The following is a 27,988-nucleotide window of genomic DNA, read 5'->3' on the forward strand; positions in this document are numbered from 1 at the left end:
AATTCGGGGAATAGTGACACCGAAGCCCATTTAGGACAAAATATCATGAAATTTACGACTTCATTGAAAAATCAAGGAAATTGATCTCCAATATTCATATTAGAGTATATATTTAAATAAATTACGAAATTCTCATTTTCGTACAGCTTAAAATTCGGGAATTTTACTGAAGGATAAGTTAGACCGGAGATTTCATGATTTTCAAATGTGTAAAAAGCATTTGATGCCACTAGATTGGTAATTTCCAGTAAACTATTCCGATATTAATAAAAAGGTTTTATTAGTATTGTTCATCATATTAACAAAATAAGCCCTGTTCCTACTCCGAATCTATCGCGTTTTCGTTTCTCTCCCATGTCTCTTTCCGTCCGACTGCCCCACCACGCGTGCCATCCCCTCGCTTTTCCTGACGCTTTTTCGTTACATACGAGATTGGAATTACAGCCCAACGAGCGCAAAGAAGTTTCACTCCAAAACTCGAGAAATGTGCATGATAGCTCGTTGTTATGTCCATATCTTCGTTAATATTCAATAAATAAAACCGATAATTGGATGAGTGGAAAGCTTATACGCGATTTATATAATGTAACTAAGGCCAGTTTTCATCAAAATTATCGCGTAAGTTTATTAACTAAGAAAAAGGGACTGGAGGTAGTGGAAGGAGAAGTTGTGTGGTGTATAGATACTTGGTAGCTTTCGGCAATCTTTCGCGTATGATACGAGTAGTTGGCCGATACGCTACCGTGTATCTCGATATGATATAACCATTATGAAAACATTCTTTGGCTCTTTAAGATACGGGTGTTTACTAACATTATTGTCACCTCATCTCCCCGAGTCAATGAATATACCGTGAGCTCCTTTTCCCTGACGAGCTCACGGTAGATTAGGAAAGATTAGTAAAGACGTGTACTCCTACAAGTTCAGGAATTTATCATTCGTGAAAGCTCAGAGGCTATTCATTCCTTCGCTGTCAGATCCTCCCCGATCACTGCAGTGGACGATCTAACTCTCATACGTCACATCAATATTATAAGATTTTTTGCTCACAAAAAAGATACAATTCAGTTGGATTAGAAACTCCTTTTTTGATGAATTTTTTAAAATATAAAATGAGGTTATGAATTTTCAATTTATAGATCTGCTAGTTCTTACAATATTTATAAAAACGTAAACCTTTCACCCGAGTTGCTCACCTTTTTCCGTCCGGCAATATAACTAACCTCCATTTCGGATCAGAAGCCAATGCACCGCGACCAAAAATCCCTCGGGCCGTAGTTATAATATCCTGGTGCTGGTGCTGAATGTTATAGACGGTACTCATAACCTACTATTTCTGTTGATGGCTTTCGAATTAATACTAACGTCATATAAAATTTCAGAAAAAAGTCTGAAAATACCGAAATGACAGGACAAAGAACAAGGGACCAATAAGTTAATGGGCGTGAGAAAGATCTCTGTCAGAAAGGTAAATGTCGAGCAGTTGAGTCCTAATCAAAATTTATTATCGTCCAGAATACATTACAGAAAAACTGTTCCTTGAAAACTCATCATTTAGGGACAAAAGTAAATTCAACGGTCACTCTCCCAGGTTAGAAAATTCCAAGACCTTTGATTTGAAGAGTTTTGTATTCCATAGGAGGTCTCATTTGTTCATTATACTGGTGGACAAAGAGGCATAAAATTCTTGAAAAGTGAAATTTGCGACGAAATTCACACATTCTCCTTTTTCTCTCTTTCCCTTTTTCCTGGGTCACAGCTCACATACACGCATACAAGCTAGGACTCATTCAACAATCCTTCATATTATGTGTGTATCACTAGCACCGCCGCCTTGATGTGGCTTTTGCCTTTACTTTTTCACAAATCGATTATCGACTTCTCATATGAGCTTCTTATTTAAAATGATGTCATCAATACCACCCATAACGAATTTACCGCTTTTAAGTGCATTGTAAACTAGTAACTGAGCTTCCTCGTATCGAATTACATAAAAATTGAATATAAATTTTATTTTTACAGAACATTTTGGGTTCTTCTTTAGGCTTGAGAATAAATAGTAAATCCCCCCATTATAAAATCTCGCGTTTTTCTAATAAACATGAGCTGTAAAACAAGGCCAACACCATGATTTCGGTTTATAATGTATTTTATAGTAGATTGGTCAGGTGATAATTATGTTTTGCATAAAGAAGAACATGTGAAATTGAGGAATAAGTGAGTATGAGGAGTATGAGAGCGTGAGGACTACAAGAAAAATAAGTTTTTCTCGATGAAAAATCATTTTAATTATCGATATCTCAATGACGTTTGTTTGAATTACAGGCAAAAAATCAAAAATAATTGATGAAGAAAAAAAAGTAAATTAACATCTTTGTGAGAACTTTACAATGGCATCTGTTGGCCCTTAAGTGCAATATGTATATACATAAAATCCTATGTATAATATACATGATATGAAGTGAAATCATCACTCACCACGTGAAAACAGATCGATGTTCTCAATCGGTTTTTCTCGTAAAGTCGATTCATTCATTTCAATCACTTAACAGGGGTTGACATTCGTAATATTGATCGTTCCCAGTTTTTCTACATTCTCTTATCACAAAAATATAATAATTAAATACCAACTAACGGAGGTCATTTTCCAGGTGATTAATTGTTACTTCTTTTTCTACAAATTTTGCCTAGAAAAAAACAGTGGCACAAAGTATATAAATATATTTGTTCAAACATTTTCATCGAAAATTTCCAGAAGAATAATCGTCAACTGTTTTTAGCTATTCTCTCATTTACAAAAAATGTTACAAACACTTTTTAATAGTAATATCTCCATTTAATAACTAACAAGGCCAAAAAATGTGACCATTATTAATATATATCCATGGTTTATTAACGATTATTTCAACAAAAAATCAATGTTTCCATCAGAAAATTCATGAGGAATTTTTTCCTTCAGTACACTTGTAATGAACAATAATTTATCGCAAATACAAGTATTTTTCGTCGGTTTCTATTTTTCTTTGGCGATTTGCAATAAAAGGTCTTGTCCCTTATTATCCCTCTCTGTTCACGTGATTAACAAATTAGGAATGTCTTTTGCCATTAAATAAAATTGCATTCACATTAACGAGATAATTTTTCTTTTATCGTGACGAATGATTAAACAAATTTTTTGTGATTATTGTCAATTGGCACGTTAATTAAGCATCCTGAAGGAGTACAAAAAAGATTTGTAACTTTTGAGGCAAATGCTCATGTTCAGATTTCAATGAGCATATGTCATGGTACCCACGATCTTCCAATTATCGGTCTACTCTAGTATTTTTTTTCTCAGATTATCAAACACACCCAATTTACGTGATTAGTGGAAAAAATCCCATCAATACTGATTCATCTCTATTATTGATCACTAAAAAGGTGTGATTCTAACCTCAAAATCCTTTGTTGTTCTGCGTCAAAACGGATTCAAGAAAAGTGTTTACCACCGGAAATCTTCCGCCCTCTTGACTGATCCCCAATGCGACCCTTCAGCACTTTTCGTAATGTTCTCCGTTATGACGAAAACTATTAACAGTAAGAAAATCATCATGGCCATTTGTTCCGAAAATAACTACCATGACGATCAAATTTTTCTCGATTTCCCTCCCCATCCACTACAACTTCATCTCCCAAAGAACAATATGTGCATCATTACTGTTAGGCTCTCTTCCCCCTTTTCCCTGGCCGGCACCGAGTTGTCGCCAGTTAACATAGCCCCTACCTCCCATCAGTGTGAGAACAGTCCTCTTAGGCTGATCAATAACCAGTAATTTCCTCTGCCCTGTCGCCTTTCCACCACATCCCTTACCGACTTTATCCTCCTCTTTCACCCCTGCCGTAAATGCCAAGTCGGGCTCTCTCCCCTGGCCCTGGCCCTGGCCCTGGCCCCGGCCACGGCTCCGGCCGACAGATGATCCATTCCTAGAAAGCTTTCCCTTGGACACATTCTCCTCCGATCCCGAGGAGGTGTACAAAGAGCTCGCATGCGAATCAACAGACCAATTGCTGAGATCGAGCGACCTCGGCCTCGTGATTTTCATCTTCAATCGTCTGTCGAGGGTATTGACCTTGCTGGGAACGCCTCCGAGTTCCGGGTCAGAGCGCCTCAAGCTCTCGTAGATGGTGTCAACCCCTGAATTGTTGTCATTCTCATAATCCCTCAAGTACATGAGTTCCTCATAGAGTCCATATACATCGCAATTTTCGCCAGAAGATCCGGAAGAGTTGCTCAGTGAATTGCCTGGGAATGCACTCTGGCCGGAGAAATTTCCTCCCCAACCCCTCGGCAGAGTCTTGGAGCCTCTGTAGTCACTCTCCCTGTTTTTTTTTCGTCTCAAGGCGACTGGGCTCCCCGCCAACTGCTGCTTCAATTTATCAACTCTGTTCTTGTTCATCTCCTCCTCGGTTCCTCCTTTAATCTCCTCAACTTCGAGTTCCTCTTTGGCATGGCTGATGTTGGTGTTGTGAAGGGCCAAGAGGAAGGTTATTGGTCCAAAGTGGGCGTGATAGCTTATGTTTACACGACCACTTATTATGGGAACCCCCTCCAAACGAGGAAGAGGTATCGTCAGGCTTATTCCAACGTTAGTGCCGACCCACAGGAGGCCCTTGCATGCCATAAGAGCTGTCACTGTAACCGAGGCCGGTTCACCACCGTTTTCCCCTGGAGTTCCTAGTCTGTCCAAAATTGATATTTTCGTGACCCTAAGAACGTTGGAGGCAATGTTAATATCCTGGAGGTGCTTGAAGGTCTCGGTATGGTAGAGACAAACTGTCGAGGAGTTTTTCAGGGCGACCCAGAGACCAACCCCGGAGTGTGCCATGAGTTTGACATTGCCGAGGTGTTCGTGTTGCACGGAGAAGCTCTTAAGGACCTCCCCCGTGGAGCCTGAGAGGACCCAAACTTTTTTACCGCATGCGGCGTACACTGTCGCATTGATGGGCATTAGGCTGGCGATTGGTTCACGGCCCAGAGATGTTTGACACGGCGTTGCCAAATTCCGAGGATCCTCCTGATTCCTTTTGTAGATTAAAAGGTTACCTGGAGAGAGATTTAATATGTAGAAAAAAATTTTCAATGGCTTTGGTTCAGCATATGGAAAGAATTGTTACTTGATTTTCCACACTTATACAGTTAGAGAGAAATTTTCGTTTTTTTCTTAAAATTTCTCCGAAATGCCATGTGCCTCAAAAGATTTAGGATTCTACGTTTTCTCATTAATTACTCATAAAACATCTCTGTGAAAAGTGTACGTATAAACGAAATTTTTTTGTAAGGACTTTTTTTCCGCAAAAAATATCAACTATCTTCAAAAATGATTTTCTTTCGATATATTAAAATCCTAGAAGAATGAGGAAATCTTTATTCAAAAAGCACTTCTTCATGGTCTCTAAAATCATTCTCTTTCTATCTCAAGAAAATCAAATCCTTATCTCCATCTTTTTCTTTTCCCCACATTTTATATTGTGGGGACAAGACTTGTAAGTGCGAATTGCGTATTTCAAAGATCACAAGGTCTCTGTAGTCGGTGATTTTCTCCCGGAATAAAAATTAAGAGAAGGTTAAACGGTCTATTGGTCATCTAGAAAGTCTGACTCACCTGTGTCCAAAGCGATGAAGATGTTATTACCATGACACTTGATTTGAATGACAGATCCCGGTGTTGGATATGTTGCCACCTGCTCCTGTTTCTCCGGCTCGACTGCTTTGTAAATTATTATTTTATGAGAGTTAGTCCCCAGAAATATGAGGTCAGGACTGTGATTACTCTGACTCTTAACGAATTCGATCGCTGTGACTTTAGTCTCAAAGAGATCGAATGTCGACGTCTTCTTCAAGGAAGTCGATGACGATGTGGTAGAAGTTGCTTGGGAGAAAACCGTGATGTGACTGGAGACACCATTGTCCGTACAGATCCAGAGATAGCTCTGAAGATGCCTCGAGGAGTGTCTTCGTGTTGGTTTTGCTGATTGAGTGGTATAGTAACAGCCACAAGTTACTTCAGACGGATAGTGGGAGCTGTAAACAGTTTGAGAGTTGACGAAAAGCGGCATCTTGGTGCTAGGCCGGTGCTCCTGCTCGGGTACCTCCCAGGAAGGCGAGTTATTGGGGTCCAGAGCCAGCTGGGCTAGGCGCAATTCAGTGATCCAGTCCTTTTTTACAAGGGGATTCTCCGTTTGAAATGTATACATCGGACCTTGCTTTGACGTCATCTGAAGGCAACAGCTGTCCGCCCAAATCATGTCCTCGTCTTTCTGTTGGACGGACGATTGGATCGATTGGAGAATTTGCTTTATCTGCTCAACTGATATTCCCTGTAAGGCAAAAACAAGTTGTGTAATACTTGAATGAAAAAATCCCTTTTCATTTTGCTGCAAGAAAATAATACACGTTTTGTACTCAAAAAATCTTCATCTTGTTGATGGTTCTTACATGGTTTCCGTATTATTCGCACGACTACTAACTAAATTTTAAATTCCAGTGTAGGCGATTACTTTTTCTCTTGGTCAATATGTACTTCTATCACTTGTAATTCGCCTGTATTTCACAAAGACCTTAAGACGGCAAAAAAAGGTGACACTTTGTGCAAAACATAGAAAATCTTTCCACATTCTTTATTGAACAAATAATTATTTTCAAAAAATATCTCATTAAACGGTGAGAATGAAGCATATATGACTAATTATTTTCCTCACTCAGATTTCAGTCAATGAGAGCACAGTATTGGTTAATTAGCACAGGCTACATTCATATTGCAAGGCAGTCTATTGTCACGTCCGCCATTGGCCTCGATGTCGCCCGGCGGGAAGTAACTTTAACTGGGGAGAGCAGAGGAGAAAGTATATTTCATGACTTTTGTAATACAATGTCACCTCTGGGCGAGACTAAATAGGTCGCAGATCCTGACCTCAAGACCGGTGACGACACAGTCCAGCATTACGTGATAGACTGTCCGATATACGCACCATAGCGGGAATGCATCGCCAACATAATGGGGAATCTCCCATTTCTCCAGGCGGCACAAACTTTTGTATCGCCAAGAGAGTCCTCCGCCGTGTTCGCGAATTTTTACAGGGAGTGTATGTGGCTCAACTACATAGATGCGTACGCGGAAATCAGAAACGACAACAACGATAAGTGAATGAATGAATGAATGAGACCAACCAACTCTCGTTGTTGTAGACGAGAGTTTTGGGGCAGGAAGCCGGTAATCTTCTCCGCGCAACCCTGGCTCGGTTAGAGATATGAATGGGAATTAGAGTCTCCTCTTTTGCTATTCTATTTCTTTCAATCCCAAATACCCTTATCCACCTTTCACATGCTGGGTGTCAGCTGACTCCAAGGACCACCGCCCCGAAGTTCCCCGCGGGAGCCATATCTGTGTCAGTCACCCGTAGCTCGCCGCGGTCATAGTTGCTAGGTGTCCTTCGGCGATTTGAACTAGCCGATGGTATGGAGCCCCCCCCCCCCCCAATAGCAGTGGGTAATGACCTAATGGTGTTTGATATCATGTAAGTGGAGTGGATCAATAGAACATGCGACGATTCCGAAAACCATAACCTGGCAAGGTCGTTTTCATAATAACGGATTGAGTTTTATCCTACAGCTCGACAAAACCTTAAGGTTGCGTTTTTTATGTTTTCCAGACCCGTCCCCTTAATCCAGATCCCACATAACCCCTGAACTGTTACCACTCACCACTATACTGCCTTTTGACAGATTCAGTAAGTGTTCCTTCCGGAGACGCGGTGTTAGGATGGGGTCACGTACCCGACCGCTCAGGCTGTCGATTTTGGAGAGAGGGTGGGGTCCGGGGACCTATAGACTTCGCCTAAATCTTCAGGTCCTTTATTCTAGCCTATTTTTCAACTAATTATCAGACCAGCCGAGATCACCCCTCTTCCTTCCAACACACACACACACACACACACACACACACACACACACACACATTACTCTTTGTTAACACTATTTTTGACTACTCTTCCGGATGACAGCGAGACGGGATTGTCGAGGGTGGCTCATATTCCCGCCACCGGGATATCCGCGATAGACCCCGGTAACTTGTAAGATAAATACACGGGCTATCGTCCGCCAGGCCTACCACTAAATATCCGCCTCGCCGGGGCTTCCCTTGCAGGGCACACCGAGAAAGGTTAATCGTGTACCAGGGCTAACTCAGCGAGCCCGGGGGCGACACTGGCCGGCCCCGATACGGCTGCTCTCCCGATTTCATCTTATCCTCTGTTGCTGTTCCGCTTCGCCCTCTCCCGCGAGTCGCCCCGGACCGGAGAAACATCTTTCCGTCTGGTAACCTTTTCACAACTTTGTACTCTCGTAACGGTGGGTTTCCCCACGACAAGACTTTCTGCGCTTTTCCCTTATAGATCCTGTGCCGGGTCTGCGGCGGTCCATCGAGCCTCTAGAACGTTTAGCCCTTCGAAGAGCAAAGCCCCTTGCCGGTTACGTATTCAGATGATAACCCCTGGGTGGCATTCTCGTATATCTCTCCAGCATGGTACCCTCTGTCGCCCCAAATACATTCTCTTCCCTATACTGTACAATTCTGTGCCGTTTGTAACATCTCGCGTATCTCTTTACATTTTTGAAGCGAAACTTCTTTGCGCTCGTTGAGCTGTAAATCCAATATCGTATGTAACGAAAAAGCGACAGGAAAGGGGAGGGGATGGCGCCCGTGGTGGGGCAGTCGGACGGAAAGAGACATGGGAGAGAAACGAAAACGCGATAGATTTGGAGTAGGAACATGGCTCATTTTGTTAATATGATGAACAATACTAATAAATTCAGTTCAGTTCACTGAGAATGACCAATCCAGTGGCATCAAATGCTTTTTACATATTTGAAAATCATGAAATCACTGGTCTAACTTATCCTTCAGTAAAATTCCGGAATTTTAAGCTGTACGAAAATGATAATTTCGTAATTTATTTAAATATATACTCTAATATGAATATTGGAGATCAATTTCCTTGGTTTTTCAATGAAATCGTAATGTTCCGCGAATTCAAAAATGCAATTTCCTTTTTTTCCGGTCATTTTCAGGGAAATATGAAACAGAAATTGATTATTCTATTTGGTTTCTCCATGAGATCCCGAATTTTCAATGACAAAATGTTCTGAAATCTTCCTGTGTGGCTCAATACAAATTTCCGAAAATTATCGCATGTAATACCACAAGAGCTCCGAAATTATCGGATATTTCCCGATAGGTTCGTTGCAAACAAATGAACGTGTCAAGTTTTCCAGTTTAAAAATCACGAGCGCGAAGCGCGAGTGATTTTTCTGGAAAACTTGACGAGCTTATTTGTTTGCAGGGAACCTTGAGGGAAATATCAGATAATTTCGAAGTTCGAGTGGTATTCGGGGGATTATTTTTTGCATCCAAATCTTGGCCGATAGAATTGCACCATGAGACATAATTTTAAACGAATTGCCATTTAATCTGTCAGATACAATTGAGGGTTACTTCAACATTTGTTTTTTTTTATATATATCAACATGCAAAATTTCCAGTGAAATTTCCAAGAATATCCGCTGAAATACCGTGTTGACTATACAAAATAACGTCGAATGGTGCAATCCTATTGGCCAAGATTTGGATGGGAAAAATAATCGCTGATATTCGAGGTAGGCTATACAAAATATCAACAAATGGTGCAATTCTATTGGCTGAAATTTGGATAGGAAAAATAATCACAAAAAATTCAGACAAAATTTTTTAACAATCTATGGCTAAGATGTTTCACTTCTGTCGTGCATAAATTTTATACACATTTTTTTTTCACGTTCTCACTCACACTCATTCTCTCCACCTGCCATTACATATTTTTGTAACATATGGTTCTTTAAATTATTTTATTACGATTTTCAAGTCCATCACAATTTATGTTATTGGTGTTGGACAAGTGTTTGTGGTGAGATGTAAGCGAGAGCGGCGCAAAAAAATCCGAGGTAGTGAGATGGACATCGTTCCGTCATTTTATTTTTTGTCGACCCAGGAATGAATTAAAAATGTTCAACCCCGCAACCCTTGAAGTTATTTGGGGGAAGGCTTAATCTAGTAATTTCATAATTTTTTCGGGACGGTATTTGAAAGCCAGCCGCTTCCACGGTTCATATACTGACTGGTCGGCAACTGTCTCTGTTATCTCATATTTTGGGATTTTTGGGCATGTTATGGAAAAAGTCTTGGCACCCAACACCCAATTAGAAGGCGTAGGTCTTACATATTTTGTTCCGAACCGTACCACATGTGCACGGAGGCTAAAGGAAACCATTGAAGAGCCCAATGGTATAGTCGGCCGATCGTGCAGGGTACGAGTGCACCTCTATATCGCACTGACTATAATGATATACTAGTCAATAACTTGATAATAACAAAAGGTAAGTGCGAACAAATGTCTGCAATGCGTAACAAGGAATTCAAGTTTCGTTGGTACTGAGCTGCAAACATGGAATATATTTATCAATTGGTCGTATTAGAAAATGCCTGGACTTTACCCCGATAATGGAAAGTGAGATATTTTTCAAAGCAGCATACATGCGAATTTCGATACAACAAATTGAAAAGTAGTTGGTCGAAATGAACGTGTAACTTATGTAGTGGTCTAAGGAGAACGTATTGATGAAGTAGTCATCAAGTCGTAGCATTGACATAGGGAAATTTAGCAAGTCCCAACCAAGGTGTCAAGTCAATCAAATATACATATTGAAGCCTACGGATATTGAGAATAAGTGCTTGTGTTATTACACAGTGGTTAAAGTGGCTCAACGCGTTAGTCATTCAAAGGAAAACCGGCATGTATCTTTATCGCCAAAACCCCTAATATTTCCAGCATTTCGATAATTTCCAGCATAACTGCGCTACAGAACGAGCCATATCCCATTAATATCAGGTTATCCTCCAAGAGGATGAGAAAAATAGGATTTGGCTGTAGAGTCCCTTGTTATAACCAAAGTGTAATCAAGTGTAGCAATGTGCTTTGCCGGCCTATCTAAAGCTAACCATGCAATAACGACTCCGCAATTATTTAATCTATTGCAAGATTTTTTACTGACGTTCGCTTTAGGTTTGGAAAATAGGCCATCAATCAAAATAAAGCTATTAGGAGTTTCCAGAAAGGTCAAATTTTCCAGCTGCCTCGATCGCAATATTGATGTATGCAAGAATTTTACTGTCCTTCAAGTGCTTCATACCTGATTTAATATCCATTTCGTCTATTATCATGATACACATGAAGCGTTCACCCCACCTAACAAATTCTTGACTCTTTAACTCCAAAGTATTGGAACACTCTTGAGAGAAGCCAGGCTCTACGTCTACAGTACTACATGAAGTACATGGAGTCAGTACTGCTTCAAGGCTTTCTCCATCATAATTATATTATAATTGACCTTGATTAAGAGAAATTATGAATCAGTGCAAAACACCTTACCAGACGTCTACTTTATCATATACCCCTTGAAAAAGCTCCGTTGTGATATTATTATTAAAGTCTGTGTGCTTACCATGAGCTTCAACATGGCCACTTTTTTCATTGTCTACTGTTGATGAATGATCTTCCGTCGAAGTCTCTTCTTGCTCTTTATGAGCTCCTCCACTTTCGCGTAGTGAATCTTTTAGCTTCCGTTAGGCGATATTTCCTTATATGGACGTGAACTAAAAATCTTACCGACATTTATGATATTTTCGCAATTTTCGCACAAGTAATTGAGATAATGCCGGTTAGTTTCTCACGCAATGTGGAAGGTTAATTTTCCCGCACTTCCAACAAGGATTATGCTATCCCGACTATTATTACTTATTTCTCCACTCGCAATTTCCTCAAGTTTCATGCCTGAAACGAAGTTATTTATTATTATGTGACAATATTATTATTATATCGATTTAAAATGTTTTGTTAATGAATGTTCCAGCAGTGAATGAAAGACTTTCTTGTAGAATATTAATGTTGGAGTATGATTAACTTACATTTATTAACGCGGACAATAGTTTCTGGAGCAGATGATGGTGGTAATTATTCCTTTTTTGTGGTGGAACCCTGGAAGATTATTCCACCACAACCCATTCGCAATCTAGCTCTTGAGTCAGGATAATCAATAGATTCTTTCGAAAAATATGCCGCGCACAGCACGTGCCATTTCTTAGCTATTGCTTTTTCCCATATTTCGCCAACTTTTCATCTTTGAGAAATCTAATTTGGAAAAAAGATGGAAAAGGCAATTAGAGTATTATACTATGAGGTTGCATATGGAAAGATGAACGTCATCATTATCAATAATTATTCAGTATGCACATGGGAGGAATCTTACCATATACTTACTGATGTAACCATATCTCCTTATTTTTTCGCAATACCAGTATCGCATTCTTTCAAAGAAAAAACGTACACTTGGATCGCACGGAAATTTTCCGAAATGCAATTGGTACGCTGCGAAGACTAGACAATTATGGGGCATTGTAATGGACCCGAACGGTTGGCTTCCATGGGTGAGATTACCATGCGACGATAAATAATCGAAATAAATATCCTCATTGGTTCTCGACATGTTTCATTAATCATTTCACTTTTAAACGAATAAAGGTTCACCCCAAAATGTACGCTATCGGAGTAATATAAATATCAAAGAGATTATTGTTGGAGAAAAGAGACTTGCAATTACTAGTCACATGGCAATGAATTCGCAAGTCTTTATTCACTTGTGTATTTGGATGGCATCAGGTCACACTCATTGATTATGTGTGTAGTTTAATCCACGACTATTGGACGTTTTGTAATTATTCACCCTCTATTTTGTTTTGGACACTTTTCTCACCTTATATTGTGACAACTAACACAACAATTATATGACATTTTTGTATCCTGACATTCTCCAGTTCACGAGAGCTATTCAAATGCCTTATTTTGGGACATAACAGGGCATTATTACCATGTCCATTGAACTCGTTCTTAGTACATTAACTGATCATGCAGCGACGCTGACTGATACTTCAATTTTCTAGGCTTTGAGTATAGTCTATCATTCAGTGCGTAACTATAACAAAAGAATCTCCTAAGCCAACCAAGATAGCGTTATCCGGGGAAAATTACCGGCTCCAAGAACGAACGAACGAACGAACGAACGAACGAAGGTTGGTTGGTCCCATACACTCTCTGGAAAATCCGGTGAACGAGGCGAATGACCTTCTGGACGATACAAGAGGTTGTCCTGCCAGGCGTTTCCCAATAATGTTCGAGTTGGACTCCCACTGCATGTTGGACTGTGTCTTCGGCTTGGTTGTAATGGCAAAACTGCCCGGTTAGGACCAACATCCAGATCCAGAAGGATAGTCTATACAGTTATATAGAAATCAATAAACTGGATAGAGTGGATCCCCATGCGGCCTCCACCAAAACGAAGATAATTGAAGTAGCAGTCAGCGTCGCAACATATTAATCAAATTACCATCACAGTACTGCGTCCACGTGCAAAAACAACATAATTGAATGGCACTTTTGGAGGGGATAATATGAGGACATGATCAAATTTTCCTATGAATTCTGATGAGATCAAATGAGGAAAGTATCCAAAAGACAAACGAGGATGAAATAATAATGGAGTAATCAAGGAATGTTGGTAACTGGGGTGCACGATCAGTTCTTTGTATCCTCTCGACCAAGCTTCACGCAGAGTTGAGAGATTTCACCGGATGTTTCATAGGTGTGCAACAAGGGACAATGGCCTGATGCAATCGAATTACACCAGTGAATAAAAACTTGTGAATCGGTTGTCTTGGGACCAGTCTCTAACTTTCAAGTCTCCTTTCTCGACACTCCTCTCTATTTTATTTACTCAATGTCTCGGGCGAACCTTCATTGGTTTCAAATTTACACGATTAATGAATAAACGTCAGCAACTAATAGGCATATTTAGTCCGATTATGTATCCACGTGTGGTAACCTTTAACACCCAACCCAAGCGCTCAGGTCCATTACTGCACCCCTGGAAAGCCTTCACAGCGCTCCAGTTGTGTTTTGAAAAATTCCTGTATCATCAAAGAGTACCTTTTCTCTCTGAAACAAAGCAGGGCTATTATGGTGGAAAAATAAAGGAAAAACATACGGTGATATTATTTCCTCAGTAAGTACATGATAATATTTGTAATGAACAAGTTTATCTTATCATACGCAACCTCATAAAATAATAGTCTAATTACGCTTTTTCGTTTTTTTTTCAACTAGAGTTCTCAAAGATGAGAAGTTGGTCAAGATCTGGAGCAGCACATTTTTTAAAACCATCTATTAAGTTTGATGACGCCAGAGCTAGATTCGAATAGGTTCTGCTCCAACGATTTTCCCACATTCCAAGGAAAACTACTTTTACTACTATCATCGGCTCCAGAAACTATTTTCCGCGGAGAAAAATGTAAGTCAGTCATAGCCCAACATTATATTCTACAAGAAAGTATTTTATCCACTGTTGGGACATCCATCAACAAAACACTCTATATCACTATAATAGTATTATGATATAATAATAAATAACTTGATTTCAGGTATGAAACTTGAGGAAATACCGAATGGAGAAATAAGTAATAGGAAGTGTGGGAAAATTAATCATTCAGATTTATATGAGGAAACGTCGCGTAACATTGAAAAATCTAACACGATCATTTCTATGATGAGCTTGGACATATCGCGCAACGGCTGAAAGTGGACGAGCTTATGAAGAACAAGAAGACACTTCAACAGAAGAGCAATCTTTACCAAGAGAAGATGTAAAAAGTGACAGAAATCATCACCACACTACTTCAAGCTAACGTTGTTAAAGTTCATGGTAAGTACACAGCCTTGGTGACTTTACAACAACAATATCACTAGGGAGCTTTTTCAACGGGTGTATGACAATGTAGAAACGTGTAGACACTGTAAGGAAACACACCCTCCACCACTGTTACGTGTCGAACACGCGAAATAGATTTTTTATTTAGTATTTTTCCGTTTCCGTTTTTTAGAGTACAATCGAAATTTCTTCCTTGAGCGAATTCCCCAATAAATTCATGAAAAACTTGAAAATCTCAGGCGTATCCCTTAGAGTCTAATAAAACTATGGAATTCTTATAAATGTTTTCGGAATTCAGGTTAGATGGAGTGGGACTATTAATTATATGAAACTAGGGATTGCTGAAAAAAAGCAGTCCTACTAAACGTTGCCATGTATTCCACTAAGAAGGATTAGCTAATTTGAGATCAGAAGGCAAGATTGAAGTTGAGCTGATAGACGGAAGTATTGTAGAGATTAAGAGCGTAGTCTTTGCACAAATTTTAAAGTCACTCAGTAAATTTGCTGCAATGAAATTAGGGGTCTATTTAAACGATGAGAAAACAAATATCATGAAGAACTACAAAAATGAATCCTTCTTAAAAGACAATAGTGAATGATTCACTAGCCAATTAATAATAGAAACACACCGAGTAATCAGGTTATAAAGTGCTGATAAGAATGAGTGCGAATCTTGCTGATTGTGAGAAAGAAGGTAAAAGCTTCTGTACGACAAGCTAGTAAAACTGGTATAGAAAAAAGTTGGACTGACACTCAGAGCGAGTCATATTTGTGGAATATACATTATCGGGCTGACAGATATTGCCAGAGCAGACAAGCCAGGTTCAATAAAAACGTAGTCTCTGGAGATAAATATAAAAAACAGAGTGTCAAATGTATGATACAAGAAGATGAAATGGGGTGGAGATTTAATACAACAAATAAAAGACAAAGGATTAGTATACGAATCGGAGGGAGAGTCGTTTGATTTCGGCAAACAAGTTAAGAGGAAAAAGGACACACCCAAGAAAGAGAGAGAGAGAGAGAGAGAGAGAGAGAGAGAGAGAGCAAATATACAAATAACATTACAACAAGTAAGGGATTCACCTATTGCTGAAAGCTTGAAGAATGTAGCAACAAACTTCTTTGTTCGTATGCATAAGAATGCGAGCCTGAGAGCAATTAAATAAATTCCAAGATATCTAATGCTCTGTTATCTGGTAACACCGCTAATCCTGTCAACTATAAAGGAGCAATGAACACAGAGAACAAAGATGAAGGTAGAAGAGCTATTGCTGAAGAATAGAGTACTATGTTACAAAGGCTGATGAGCACTAACCAGAAAAAGAGATTCAGATGGAAGAAGACAATATAAAGCATGGCTGGTTACAGATTGCTTCAGAGACGAAAACGTCTACGATGCTGGTGAAACGCATGATCCAGTATCAAGGTTGGCCTTGGTAAGAACGACCATTTCGATAATAAATAAACAATAGTTGAGTGTCTGCCAATTGTATGTAAATATGGCGTTCCTTAATGGTGAGATAAACATGAAAATACCTGAATAAATGAGTCTAACCGATGAGGAGAAGAAGCCAAAGCTAAAAGTTAACCTGAAGAAGGGGCACGACGAAGAAGTGAAAACTCAAGGAAACCAGAAATTATTAGAATTTAGAGTTATAGGTGAAGCAAAAAAATTCCTCACCATCTCTCTAAGGTGAGATAGAGAAAATAAAGTCATTGAGTTGAGCCAAGAAAAATACATTCTGGTAATGCTAAAGAGATTTGGATGCAATGACTCTCATCCCCAAACAACTCCTATGATAACAACGCAGGCAACGAATGAGAGAAACTCAATCAAATACTTTGACGAAGCACTCAATTTAGGCCAAGACGAGCTCAAATTGCTGTATTGCGAGGCAGTAGATAACGTGCTGTATTTTGCGGAGGCACCATATGCAGGAAAGCTCTAAGAGCAGATATCAGGTGAATCAGACTGTTAAACATTGGGGAATGGTAAATAAAGTTTAGATATGTGACAGGAACCATGAATGAGAAGTTGATAAACCAGTGAGGATGAGGTGAAGCAATTTAGTGTTTAGTTGAGTAGAAACTTAGATAAGCGGAGTGGTATTTGCCTGCGGCTCGACTGGTGCTCCCTTCGCTTCTCTCCTCCTCTCTTTTATTGCCTTCCTGTGAGCCCATGCGTTCCAACATTTCCACTTTTTCACACTTGTAATGCAATATTCTATTTCCATGAGTTACAAGGAAAGTGCATCATATTACAATGTGTCGGAAAACTGTTCCAACATAATACCCTGATAGAAATAATATTGCTACATATCTCTAAAACTAAAATAAATACCAAATGCATTGTCATCAGTCATTTTTCACTTTGCAAATTTTTCGTTGGATTCTAATTATGAAATTAGAATCGCTTGAAACGGAAAAATACGAAATAATTTCCCATTATTGAAATTGAATCGAATGAATGAACAAATTACTAAGTACGCGTAAAGTAACGGTTACATTACTTGTGTCGGATAGTGGCGGTGGCTGTTTGTTTTTCGTTTGATAACATATATTGGTTATAAAAATAAATTTTAACAAAATAATAATAACAAAAAGTTCAACTTTACATGTTCATCATGAAATCATTCATATCTTTAGAACTTAAATCGAAACGACAGTATTTTCTTCTAGTTTCGACAGAAAACTCCTCGGACATCTCATAAGCTGGATTGGGATAGTGCACCTTTTTTCCGGAGAGCTTACCAGGGTTATCACAATGTAATGCACCAAAATGTGAATTGGAGCAATTCTCAGAAATTGCGCGCAAGTGATTGCAAAAATATACAAAAGTAGTTGGATTTACCTCATATCTGCCCTTGAGTTGTGTAACCAAATCACTTATCCTCGACATGACTTCGTAATCATGCATAAGATCATTCATTTCAACGCAGAGGGTATCCGCACCTGCCTGGCTACTCTCATTCGTTCCCCCACTCTTGTCAGATTTCAAACTTCCGCCTTTGTTCAATCCGGCGGTAAGTAATCGGCTCAATGTTGGCGATGTACTGGTATCTTGAATCTTTAACATGAATGGAGAATAAACATCAGGATCGAGTGTTTGTCGAATCAGTATGAGGAATTTATGCATTTCAAAGAAAGTAAGAGCAATGGACAAATCTCGTGGAAATAGCGAGATGCCAATGACAATAATTTACCGGCATTTAAAATTAAAATTTATTTTGGAAATCAAATGTGGTCATTATATATCTCAAAACGCCCTCCTCACCTACATAAATTTATATGAAAGGAATGTACTGTCAAAATTTGACAAATTTATTAAAGTATTTCTAGTTGAAGAAAATGAAGAGTTGACATCATTTTCCGAAATTTCTTGTGAAAAATGTGACGATGCATTTTCCATTGAATTAGCGATTTGATTATTCCCCCCCCCCTCTTAAATTCGGAGTGATTCCAATTTTCAACAAAACTTTAACTAGAATGTCGAGGAAGTTTGCAGTTTAAAAAACTTGTGGCCAAATCATAAGGGCAAAATGGGATTTCGACCGCTATTGAAAAAAAAAAAATAATGAGTGGACATCACTTCCGACAGTGCCTTACCTCAATGTCGGAGACCGGATGTGTCCATTTGAGGGTGAGCCTCTCGCTGCTGGAGAAATCATCGTTAGATCGTCGCGCGACAGATACACACACAACCAAATCATTAAGCAACAGTAGTCTTCGTCGCTTGGACTTTGTGATCATTCCACTAACGTTGAATTCTAATTGTGTAACATTATCTTCCCTTATCAAGTATCTGGAGGATGAGGAAAGTGGACGATGAGACAGTTTACCAGAAACATGACGTAACATTTCTTTGAATGCCTGGAATTGCTCAGCCTCACGTTTTCTTTCGTTCAACATTTCTGCTAAACTCTCTAGTTGCGTCAGGGCTAGTTGTAGAGACATCCTGTCATGATGACCTTGTGGTGTATGTTTCAAAAGGTCCTGTAGGTGAGAATAGTGATGGATTTAATAAAGATTTGTACTAACATTTGTGTTAAGATAATTATTTTCGAGCTGTCGGAGTAACCATTGTGAAAATTAATTAAGAGAGAAATTGCTATATTTCAGATGTTTAAGAAATCGCGGCACGAAAATTTATAAAGAGAAATCAATTATCATTGATTGGATTTTAAGAAAAACTTAACATTGAAACTAGAATTATTTTTTTTATCAAGAGAAAATTTTGGCATATGATACTATACTATATTGAAATATGATTTTTTGTGAGGAGAATTTTTCAACTTTTAAGGAAGCGATGCAAGAAGAGGAGAAGATTTGCTAATTTTTTTTCGAAATTGTGACAATAAAGGAGAAATAGAATTTTCCACGCCTGACGAATGTGGCCTTATAAAGCGCATGAGTCAGAATGTGATTTTTTCAGTTGTGGCTATGATCCTATTTTACGGGATGCAATAACATAAAATTATTATTTTTTACATGTCACAGCAAAAAGAATAAATTAACAGGGAAATTTTAATATTTGAATAACAAAGATATTTTGACAGACCGGTTAGCCCATAAACTTTAAGGATTTAAAAAGTATATTCACTTGGATAGTATCAACAAATAGGCAAGCAACGCTATCCAACACATTTCGACTAATTTCATCAGTAGTATGATTCCGAATGGATCCGTACAAATGCCATTTCAAAAATTAAAGATGTAATTTGAAAGTTCAAATAAATACATGATACTGTACCATGTCTCGAATACTAAACTGCCATTATATTTTTAAAGGTGTTCTCAATTATTCCAATATATGAAAATTCCATCTCTGTAACAGCGAGCTATATTCTACAGGACGTTTAATAGCAAATGAGTAACATTTGTATGAAATAGATTTATTGAAAAAATGAAGTATCTCCACAGCCAACGAACCGCATGTATTCATTAATATGGCCAACCGGCACGGAGAGAAAGATTCGCAATTTGCAAGTGAGAATGCCATACCATTGAGTTGTGCATCCAATCAAGCACTAGTCCATCTCTAATCAATTCATCGACTTGAGATTGACTTGCAATCGAATAGTGATCGACTGCCTATCGACTGGTACTCAATCATCGATTGATTGATCATGACGTATTAATCGATTAACTATTAACAAAGCAATAAATTTTAATTACGGTTTTCCCAAATTAGTGGAACCTACCACCCTATGCAACAATTATCGAGGAAGCTTTAATTTATGATTTTTCATCAGCTTTGCCTTTTTCTCAGAATTACTCTATATGAAAAAGTATTGTACCGATCTGCTCCAAATTTCATCCACAAATATTACTCAATGGCTCACATTTGAAATTTCTGCAACGCGCAATAAGAATCCATTATCCAAAAGTCGAATGAGGACAAACTTCAATTGTAGAATTAACGACAGATAGTGTAGTTGTAAGAATGGCCGTTCATTTGAACAATACAATACAATACAATACATATTTTAAAAGCATACGCCGAGAATTACAAATCGTGGAGCTATTTTTCATTCGACTGAAATAAAATCAATGAGAGAAAAAAAGGAAATGTATAACGAAGCTTGCAGTAGCGGTGATAGTATATTTATAGAGGAAAAACCCTTATATATTGACTATTCCTTCGGGGACCCTCTTCATATTTCCATTGAGTTTTATAAGGGGCATACCAAAACGAGTACTCTGGAAAGAAAACATTTTGAAAGCGGCCCCGGATATTTTCAAACAAATGTTACAAACGGGGGCAATCATTTTGAAAAAAAAAAAAACAAAGTTTTTTTATTTGCTATAAACATTGTCACAGGAAGTTCAATATCTCGAAACTACTGGTACGATTGAGGCCATCTCCAACGAGCATGTGCTCTTCAAATTTCAACATGAGATCTATTTTTGCGAAAGCTAAAAAAAAATAGAAAATCGCAACCATCTCCGATACTTTTCATTGACCTACATAGGGTCATCTAGACGAACATTGTGAATTTAATAAAAATGGAACCGATTCACCAGTTTTAGAGATATTTTATTTTTCGTATATATGCATGTGATAAAAATGCTAGATGTCTCCGTTTAAAGACCCCCTGGAATATAAATGCCAGGCAGCTGAAAATCTCTGTGACACTTGTACTAAAATAGATTATTTTTCAATTTTTTAATCACATCACGAATATATAATTTTTTATATCTAGAATCGAATCGATCCGGCTCCATTCCCAAGCATACCATCCATGAAATTGCTAGAAGCAAATTGAAGGAAAGAATGACTACCATTTGTTCTGTCGAATAGCGTTGGTTGCTTGCTTCTTGATTTTGCATTCGTTTTAGTCAATTGATAGTTTGAGTTTCTAAAAGTCCATTTCACAAAAGTAAGAGAGGGGAGAGGGAGATACAAACTTTGTATTTTGGCGTTTCTATATGATTTACAATGAAGTTTAGGGAATTTGGAAATTGACCGGCTACAATGCTCTCATGCGGAAGTGAAAAGTTTCTACATCAAATTTCATTTTTTCCTTTACTAGCTTTATTGAGGAAAATTTTTCTTTCTGGGTAATAAAAACGTTTATCTGAATGATTTTTAACGATTTTTTAGCCGTCCAGAAAATAAAATTTTTCTTTCTGAAAATATTAACTGAAATGTAAATTATCATTTACCTGAAGGAAGAGAATAAACTGTGGAAACCTCTGCACCGGTTTCACCATCAGCCCGAAGAAGGATAATCTGTCATGGGCACTGATCTGCTTCACCTGGTGATTATGAAAGTGCAACTTTTGTATTACAGGCGAACCAATCGATCAAAGAAAAACATTAATGAACCGACCTGAATAACCTCATTCGTTAAAACAGGGGTCCTCGATGACCCCATTAAACAAGTCAGACAACCCTCACCTCAGAAAGATGAAAAGAGAAAAAAAAAGTGACTTTCATATTGTGCCGTGTGTTTAATCACGATGTCACATTATAGTAACTATCAACTTTTATCGAAAAATTTCCAACTATTAAATGCATACATCACAAAAAAAGTGTCAAGTTTACCAAATGGTCAATAAAAAAAATTGTGATGAAAAGTCAATAATCGAAATGTAGAATAACAGCCTACAATAGAAATGAATACCCACAGCCATACTAAAATGGGAAATAATGATCATTATAATATCATTAATTCGTATAATGAAGTTCACAATATTCATTGCAATGATCACCAGCCTCATTAACTATAACAATAAAGATGTAATCACTAAACTCCATAAAGACTTTTTCAGGGAGGAAAGCTTTCTTCAAAGAAATGACAGAGAAACGAATGTTAAAAAATTATGAAGACGGAGCATCCCAATATTTTCCACAAAAGCGTTCTCTATTTAAACATTTGTTTGTTTGTTAGTTAGTTATAAAAAAAAATGTTACCTTAAAAAAATCAGCAAGTGCAGTTTTTCGTTTAGACTCCTGTTTAGCAAGATCCATTGCGACCGAAAAGTTATTTATAAATCCGGAGTAAATATCAAGAACAATGGCTTTGCTGAAACTGGCAACAAAAACATCCCCCAGCATTTCATCCTTGTCCCATGATCTTACACATTCGGCCAATGCAACTCTAAACAGGGTATGGCACTGTAATATCTCGGGTAGTCGATGAAAAAGTGTTGTTATTTTTGTTTGACTAAGTATGGGTGGTGAAGATTCCTCCAATGGTTTTTTATAGTCGTTCACTAGTCTGTGTAATGTCGCAACATAACTGTTCTCGGATTGTACAAGTGCTGCAACAATAAGCCGTCTCTTTAATTGTTGCTGCGTCAATTTTGATGGGGCTGGGGGAAGAGCTGGTGGTGGTTGTCTACAGTGATGAGGACATTGAAACTGCATCATTGCTGCTGCCGCCGCTGCTGCTGCTGCTGCTGCTGCTGAGCTTGACACATAAGCCTCTTCTTCCTGCGGACAAATTATTTTATTAGTCTTCATCAAGTTATACAAGATATATTGAAATAAATATATCAGTCTATCTATATGTAGAATATATGAAGTTACATTGAAAGAGAAGATAGTTCAGTGTATAAAACATATTGATTTCTCCCTGTATATAATCGAATATATGGTTTTCGATATGTCGAAATGGATAAATTACTGACTAAAAATATTGAGAGTTATAAGTCCATTAAACATGTCGATGTCAAATATACATACAGTTTGAAATCGTCAGTTTGATACCACAATTCCTTTTTATCACATTTTCGGAATGAAAACGCACGAATTGATATAAATAATGAGATGTCTGAAAACCACTCATTAAGGCGAACAAATTTCATTGGCCTGAAAAATGGAATTAGCATTTTAAAAAACTAGCCATGCTTGCAGTTTGCAAGCATGACCTTGAAAGATGAAAAAAATGGCTGCATCAAATGTCCCCCACGAAGCCCTACAGCTAATGGTTCAAAACAATTCCTCTCACATGCCTCCCTCAGGAGATATGTAGGTGGATTGTTTCAGATGTAACACCCTCTATAAACGAAGTCAATTCGTCTAACAATAAAATCGATATATTGAGTATATTGCTGGTTAAAATCTATCTTAGTAGCCCTATATCGAATGTACTGGTCAATCGGAAATATTAACATCTAATGGAGATACCAGAGCACATCGAAACCGAATATACCAAATATCTAGATGACTTTTGATAAATATAATAATATATCAACGTATCAATAGTTTTTGGAAAACTATTGATACGTTGTTACAAAAAGAAACACGATTACAGTTTTGAAATTTGCATTTTGCGGATTTATGCTTTTGGGTAACAGTAAATAGAAAGAGAGAGAGAGACGCATTTATGAGTGTTTCCAAAATTTCGACTCTGACCGTTCTCGAAATATGAATTGAAAGAAATTATTTTTTTCATCTAAGATTCAAAGCTTCTGGAAATTTTAATTTTGAATGGATTTTTATTAAAAAAAATATTGCAACAATGTTGATCATTCCTAAAGTGATGATAATTCATTTTCAAGTAGTAACTACATGATTTCGGCCGGTCGCACACTTTTTTCTTGGGCATTTTTTTCATTATGGGCAAATAATTCTTTCTACATTTGTTTCAATTTGAAAGTTGTTGTTGAAAAGTTAAGTTCCTGATGATAGTCGAATTTCATTCATTCGAAAACAATCGAAAAATTTTCAATGGACTTTGACTGTTTGATTAATTAAATGTTATTTTTCAATATGACTTGGCAGAATACTTTTACTATTATCCGTAGTGAACGATATTTGAACGTTTTGGTAGGAGAATTGACAATTGAAGAAATCTTTACATATATTCATTACTAACGAATTTACAAAAAAATAGTTGCTTATTTATTGACTGTTTTCTTCTTCAGAGTAACTCCGCGGCCATCTTCTGATAAAATCACAAACTCGTCCTCGAATAAATATTTTCTCAATTGCAGCCGATTTCCAGGAGTAAGACATGCAAGCACAGTTTTCGTCTCTCCAAAAAGTTGTCGCAACTCTGCAGCTACTTTCTCATGCTCGAATTGACAACTGACCAATATCGCTATTGTTTGAAAATGTCGCGAGCTCCAATGAAAGAATCTTTCCTTCCGGAAATTTGCTTTGCAGGCTCGCCCGTGCAGATCATCTCTTTAAAATGGCTCCGATATACCATCAAATGAAGATTTTTCATGTGCTGTTGCGAGAAAACCATTCGGCCTCATTCAGAAATCATCAAAGTGATAAATTAAATTAGAAAAGATATAGCGATCTTTGAAACATTGGGCAGCTCCATTAGTAAAATAAATAATCTTTGTCACATCGAATTCCCCTTGTAATTTGTGAATGTTGCAAATTATTGGAAATTATGGCTATTGATCCATGCTGAATATTATCGTCTTTGTTGTAATAATAGACAGCTGTATAATTAATAATACATTGGGCATTATTCCAATGATATCCGCAAACGCATAACTTTCTGGCCATCTTTTAGATTTTTTGCAACTCAACGTATTATGACTGCTATTTAGGGAAAAGCCATGAGTTTTAAGTTTCTTAAATTTTTCACATATAATTTCAATTAAAGTATCGCTTTCTGCTACGTTATTGGTTCATGTAGCTCGATCAGTATCAGTCCATAAAAAAATATTCAATATGATCAATGCAATTATCATCAAAGACTTTTTGAGAGAATTTAGTTACTCTTCTAGTCCACTCTCCAAGATGCTCAATCGTCGTTGGCTTGATAAAGTCCTAATAATTTCTTACAGGGTGTTGAGAGCCCTCTGTCAGTTTGACGAAATTCAGAGCCTTAATCATCAATGTAACAACATTTCCATAATGAACCCTTAAACATATGCAGTGAGTGTGCGCCACATCCTCCAGCGAGAACGCAGTGGTTCGATGGTAATTCAGCCAACATGGAAAAACCAATTTGAAATTCACGATGACTGGTTTCAAACAGTCGATATAATTTTACTAATTTATAATAAATCAGATTTTTTAACAAATCTTTTCGCTTACCATCGGGTTTTTTCACAGATAAAAAGTCTCTTTTTCCACCCACTTGTTTACTATTTGTATCATTCTCGTAAAATGATATTGCTACTTCGATAATATCTTCAGACAACTTGCCTTGGTGTGAGTTTCTAGAATTGATATTTGATAAGTGCCTCGAGTTGCAGATTGTTGTGTTGAAAAATTGTTGTGGTCTTTTTGGATAGTCCAATTATGAGGAAGCATGCTGTGAGATATCTGGCTCCTCCAATTTTTACCGTATTTTCTCGATTATTTTTCCCATCCAAATCTTGGCCAATAGGATTGCACCATTCGACGTTATTTTGTATAGTCAACACGGTATTTCAGCGGATATTCTTGGAAATTTCACTGGAAATTTTGCATGTTGATATATATAAAAAAAAACAAATGTTGAAGTAACCCTCAATTGTATCTGACAGATTAAATGGCAATTCGTTGAAAATTATGTCTCATGGTGCAATTCTATCGGCCAAGATTTGGATGCAAAAAATAATCCCCCGAATACCACTCGAACTTCGAAATTATCTGATATTTCCCTCAAGGTTCCCTACAAACAAATAAGCTCGTCAAGTTTTCCAGAAAAATCACTCGCGCTTCGCGCTCGTGATTTTTAAACTGGAAAACTTGACACGTTCATTTGTTTGCAACGAACCTATCGGGAAATATCCGATAATTTCGGAGCTCTTGTGGTATTATATGCGATTATTTTTCCCATCCAAATCTTGGCCAATAGGATTGCACCATTCGACGTTATTTTATATAGCCAACACGGTATTTCAGCGGAAATTCTTGGAAATTTCACTGGAAATTTTGCATGTTGCCTATATAAAAAAAAACAAATGATGAAGTAACCCTCAATTGTATCTGACAGATTAAATGGCAATTCGTTGAAAATTATGTCTCATGGTGCAATTCTATCGGTCAAGATTTGGATGAAAAAAATAATCCCCCGAATACCACTCGAACTTCGAAATTATCTGATATTTCCCTCAAGATTCCCTACAACCAAATAAGCTTGTCAAGTTTTCATGAGATATTCATGAGAACTCTATTAATGTACGGTAAGAGAAATCAGAAATTTGAAAAAAATTGGGTGATGCCAGATGGTATGACCGTTGTGATATTTTACCTAGCCGTCCCAGTATCTGCATATCCATTACCCCAGGCTAACTCCCTACCCGCACTTGCCTCTAACATAACTTATATCTAACTCCACATGTACAGGATTCGTTTTCCGGCGATGAAAAAATCCTTCATCACCGGAACTCCAGCCTGCACTCCTGGGACGCTTTGGTCATAGGGCCCACACGCTACGACAAGAGAGGATTACAACATCGGTATCGAAAATTTTGGAAATTCATAATCACGTTTGATCTTTTCCAAGACCAAATATGTAATGAACAAGTTTCATCCGTTAAACATTGTGTTTATACTGCAACAGATTTGCACTAAACAATTTAAGTTAGGTTCACGGATGGTCGCTACACTTTTCACTCTTTTTAGCCCGACATTTCGAGCCATTAATTACATATTTTTATACAAAAAATAAAGTAGCGAATTTCCAGAATCTAAGAAAAGTACGATAATGAAAAAAAATGTCCAAAGTTATGGAGAGAATGGCACCTTTTTCAACATTTTTTTAAGAGAAAAAATATATTGAAATTGAAGATCATCACTGTATAAATGACTAATACTCTTGCAGTATTTGTTTTATTAAAATATAGGTAAAAACGTAAAGAAAAAAAAAATTCACTTGGTCAATATTTTAAAAAGCTATGAATTTTTGAAAAAAAAAAACGGTTAGGGCTAAAAATTTATACAAATTCATGAATACTTTTCTCATTACCTACAATTACCCCGTCCCCCCCCCCTCTCGCCCCAAAAAAATAAGGGAAATTAAAATTAAAAAATTTCATCCCGGTTTCTCCTTTGTATGAACGGATCAACAACCCTGAACCTCGAATGAAAATTAAAAAAATCATGCTTAAATGTAAAATTTATGATTTAATTATACTTCAAGCAAGCGTGACATGGTGGTAGCACTGGGCACTGGTGACCTCTGTGAAGGTGTTGATGACGGCTGCTGAGCCTTAATAGGACTGCACATTGAGAGAGCTGATGTGTCAGATAATGAAGAGTCAACATCATACTGATGTGTAGAGCCTCGTCTGATACTAAACCATCGTGATAATCTTCCCTGGTTCATTGAGGTGTCAATTGCCTCGGTGTTTGCGTTATTCAGTCTTATATTTGGGCTCCTCCACTTGTCGCATAAGGTTTTGGCCTTGTGTAGAGTATTGCGTAATTGACAGTTACTTTTTATACTCATGTTGCTTTTCTCGGACTCGTCGTCGGACGAGGGCTCGTGGTCGGAGGCCGAGCACCATGAGTCCTCGCTTTTTACTGATTGCACCGATGAGTTTGAATTGGTCGCCTCCAGCAACTGATGGGGCGGCTGCTGGAGGCTCTGGCGTTTTGTCGATTGACTCATTCTCGAGGAGGGGGCTACGTCGTCCCAGGATTGACAGCGTGAGCGAGGCTCATCTGAAGAAAAGATTATCTCTATTAGAGCT

General features: G+C 37.8%; 1 protein-coding gene and 1 long non-coding RNA gene across 5 annotated transcripts in view; one reads left to right on the plus strand and one right to left on the minus strand.

The window, feature by feature from the left end:
• Nucleotides 1-675: 675 nt before the first annotated feature.
• On the plus strand, nucleotides 676-17,742 carry LOC135160886 (uncharacterized). 2 transcript variants are annotated; one of them, XR_010298649.1, is made up of 5 exons: nucleotides 676-1,316; nucleotides 1,383-1,468; nucleotides 14,287-14,470; nucleotides 14,601-14,881; nucleotides 17,570-17,742. It is a non-coding gene; the product is annotated as an uncharacterized LOC135160886 (long non-coding RNA). The 2 variants fall into 2 exon arrangements; XR_010298650.1 differs by lacking the exons at nucleotides 676-1,316; nucleotides 1,383-1,468 and adding an exon at nucleotides 13,797-14,185.
• Nucleotides 1,484-27,988, minus strand: part of LOC135160884 (uncharacterized protein) — a 49,153-nt gene continuing 22,648 nt past the window's right edge. For all 3 annotated transcript variants that reach the window (XM_064117989.1, XM_064117988.1, XM_064117990.1), the window contains exons 2-8: nucleotides 27,430-27,959; nucleotides 22,308-22,829; nucleotides 21,557-21,649; nucleotides 18,497-18,883; nucleotides 17,742-17,957; nucleotides 5,643-6,357; nucleotides 1,484-5,083 (exon numbers count right to left, since the gene is read on the minus strand). In XM_064117989.1, the coding sequence (XP_063974059.1) occupies nucleotides 3,657-5,083; nucleotides 5,643-6,357; nucleotides 17,742-17,957; nucleotides 18,497-18,883; nucleotides 21,557-21,649; nucleotides 22,308-22,829; nucleotides 27,430-27,959 (3,890 nt within the window). In that variant the 3' untranslated portion in view covers nucleotides 1,484-3,656. The remainder of the gene's footprint in view (nucleotides 5,084-5,642; nucleotides 6,358-17,741; nucleotides 17,958-18,496; nucleotides 18,884-21,556; nucleotides 21,650-22,307; nucleotides 22,830-27,429; nucleotides 27,960-27,988) is intronic.

This window comes from Diachasmimorpha longicaudata, chromosome 3, assembly GCF_034640455.1.
Source record: "Diachasmimorpha longicaudata isolate KC_UGA_2023 chromosome 3, iyDiaLong2, whole genome shotgun sequence".
Taxonomy (NCBI): Eukaryota; Metazoa; Arthropoda; class Insecta; order Hymenoptera; family Braconidae; genus Diachasmimorpha; species Diachasmimorpha longicaudata.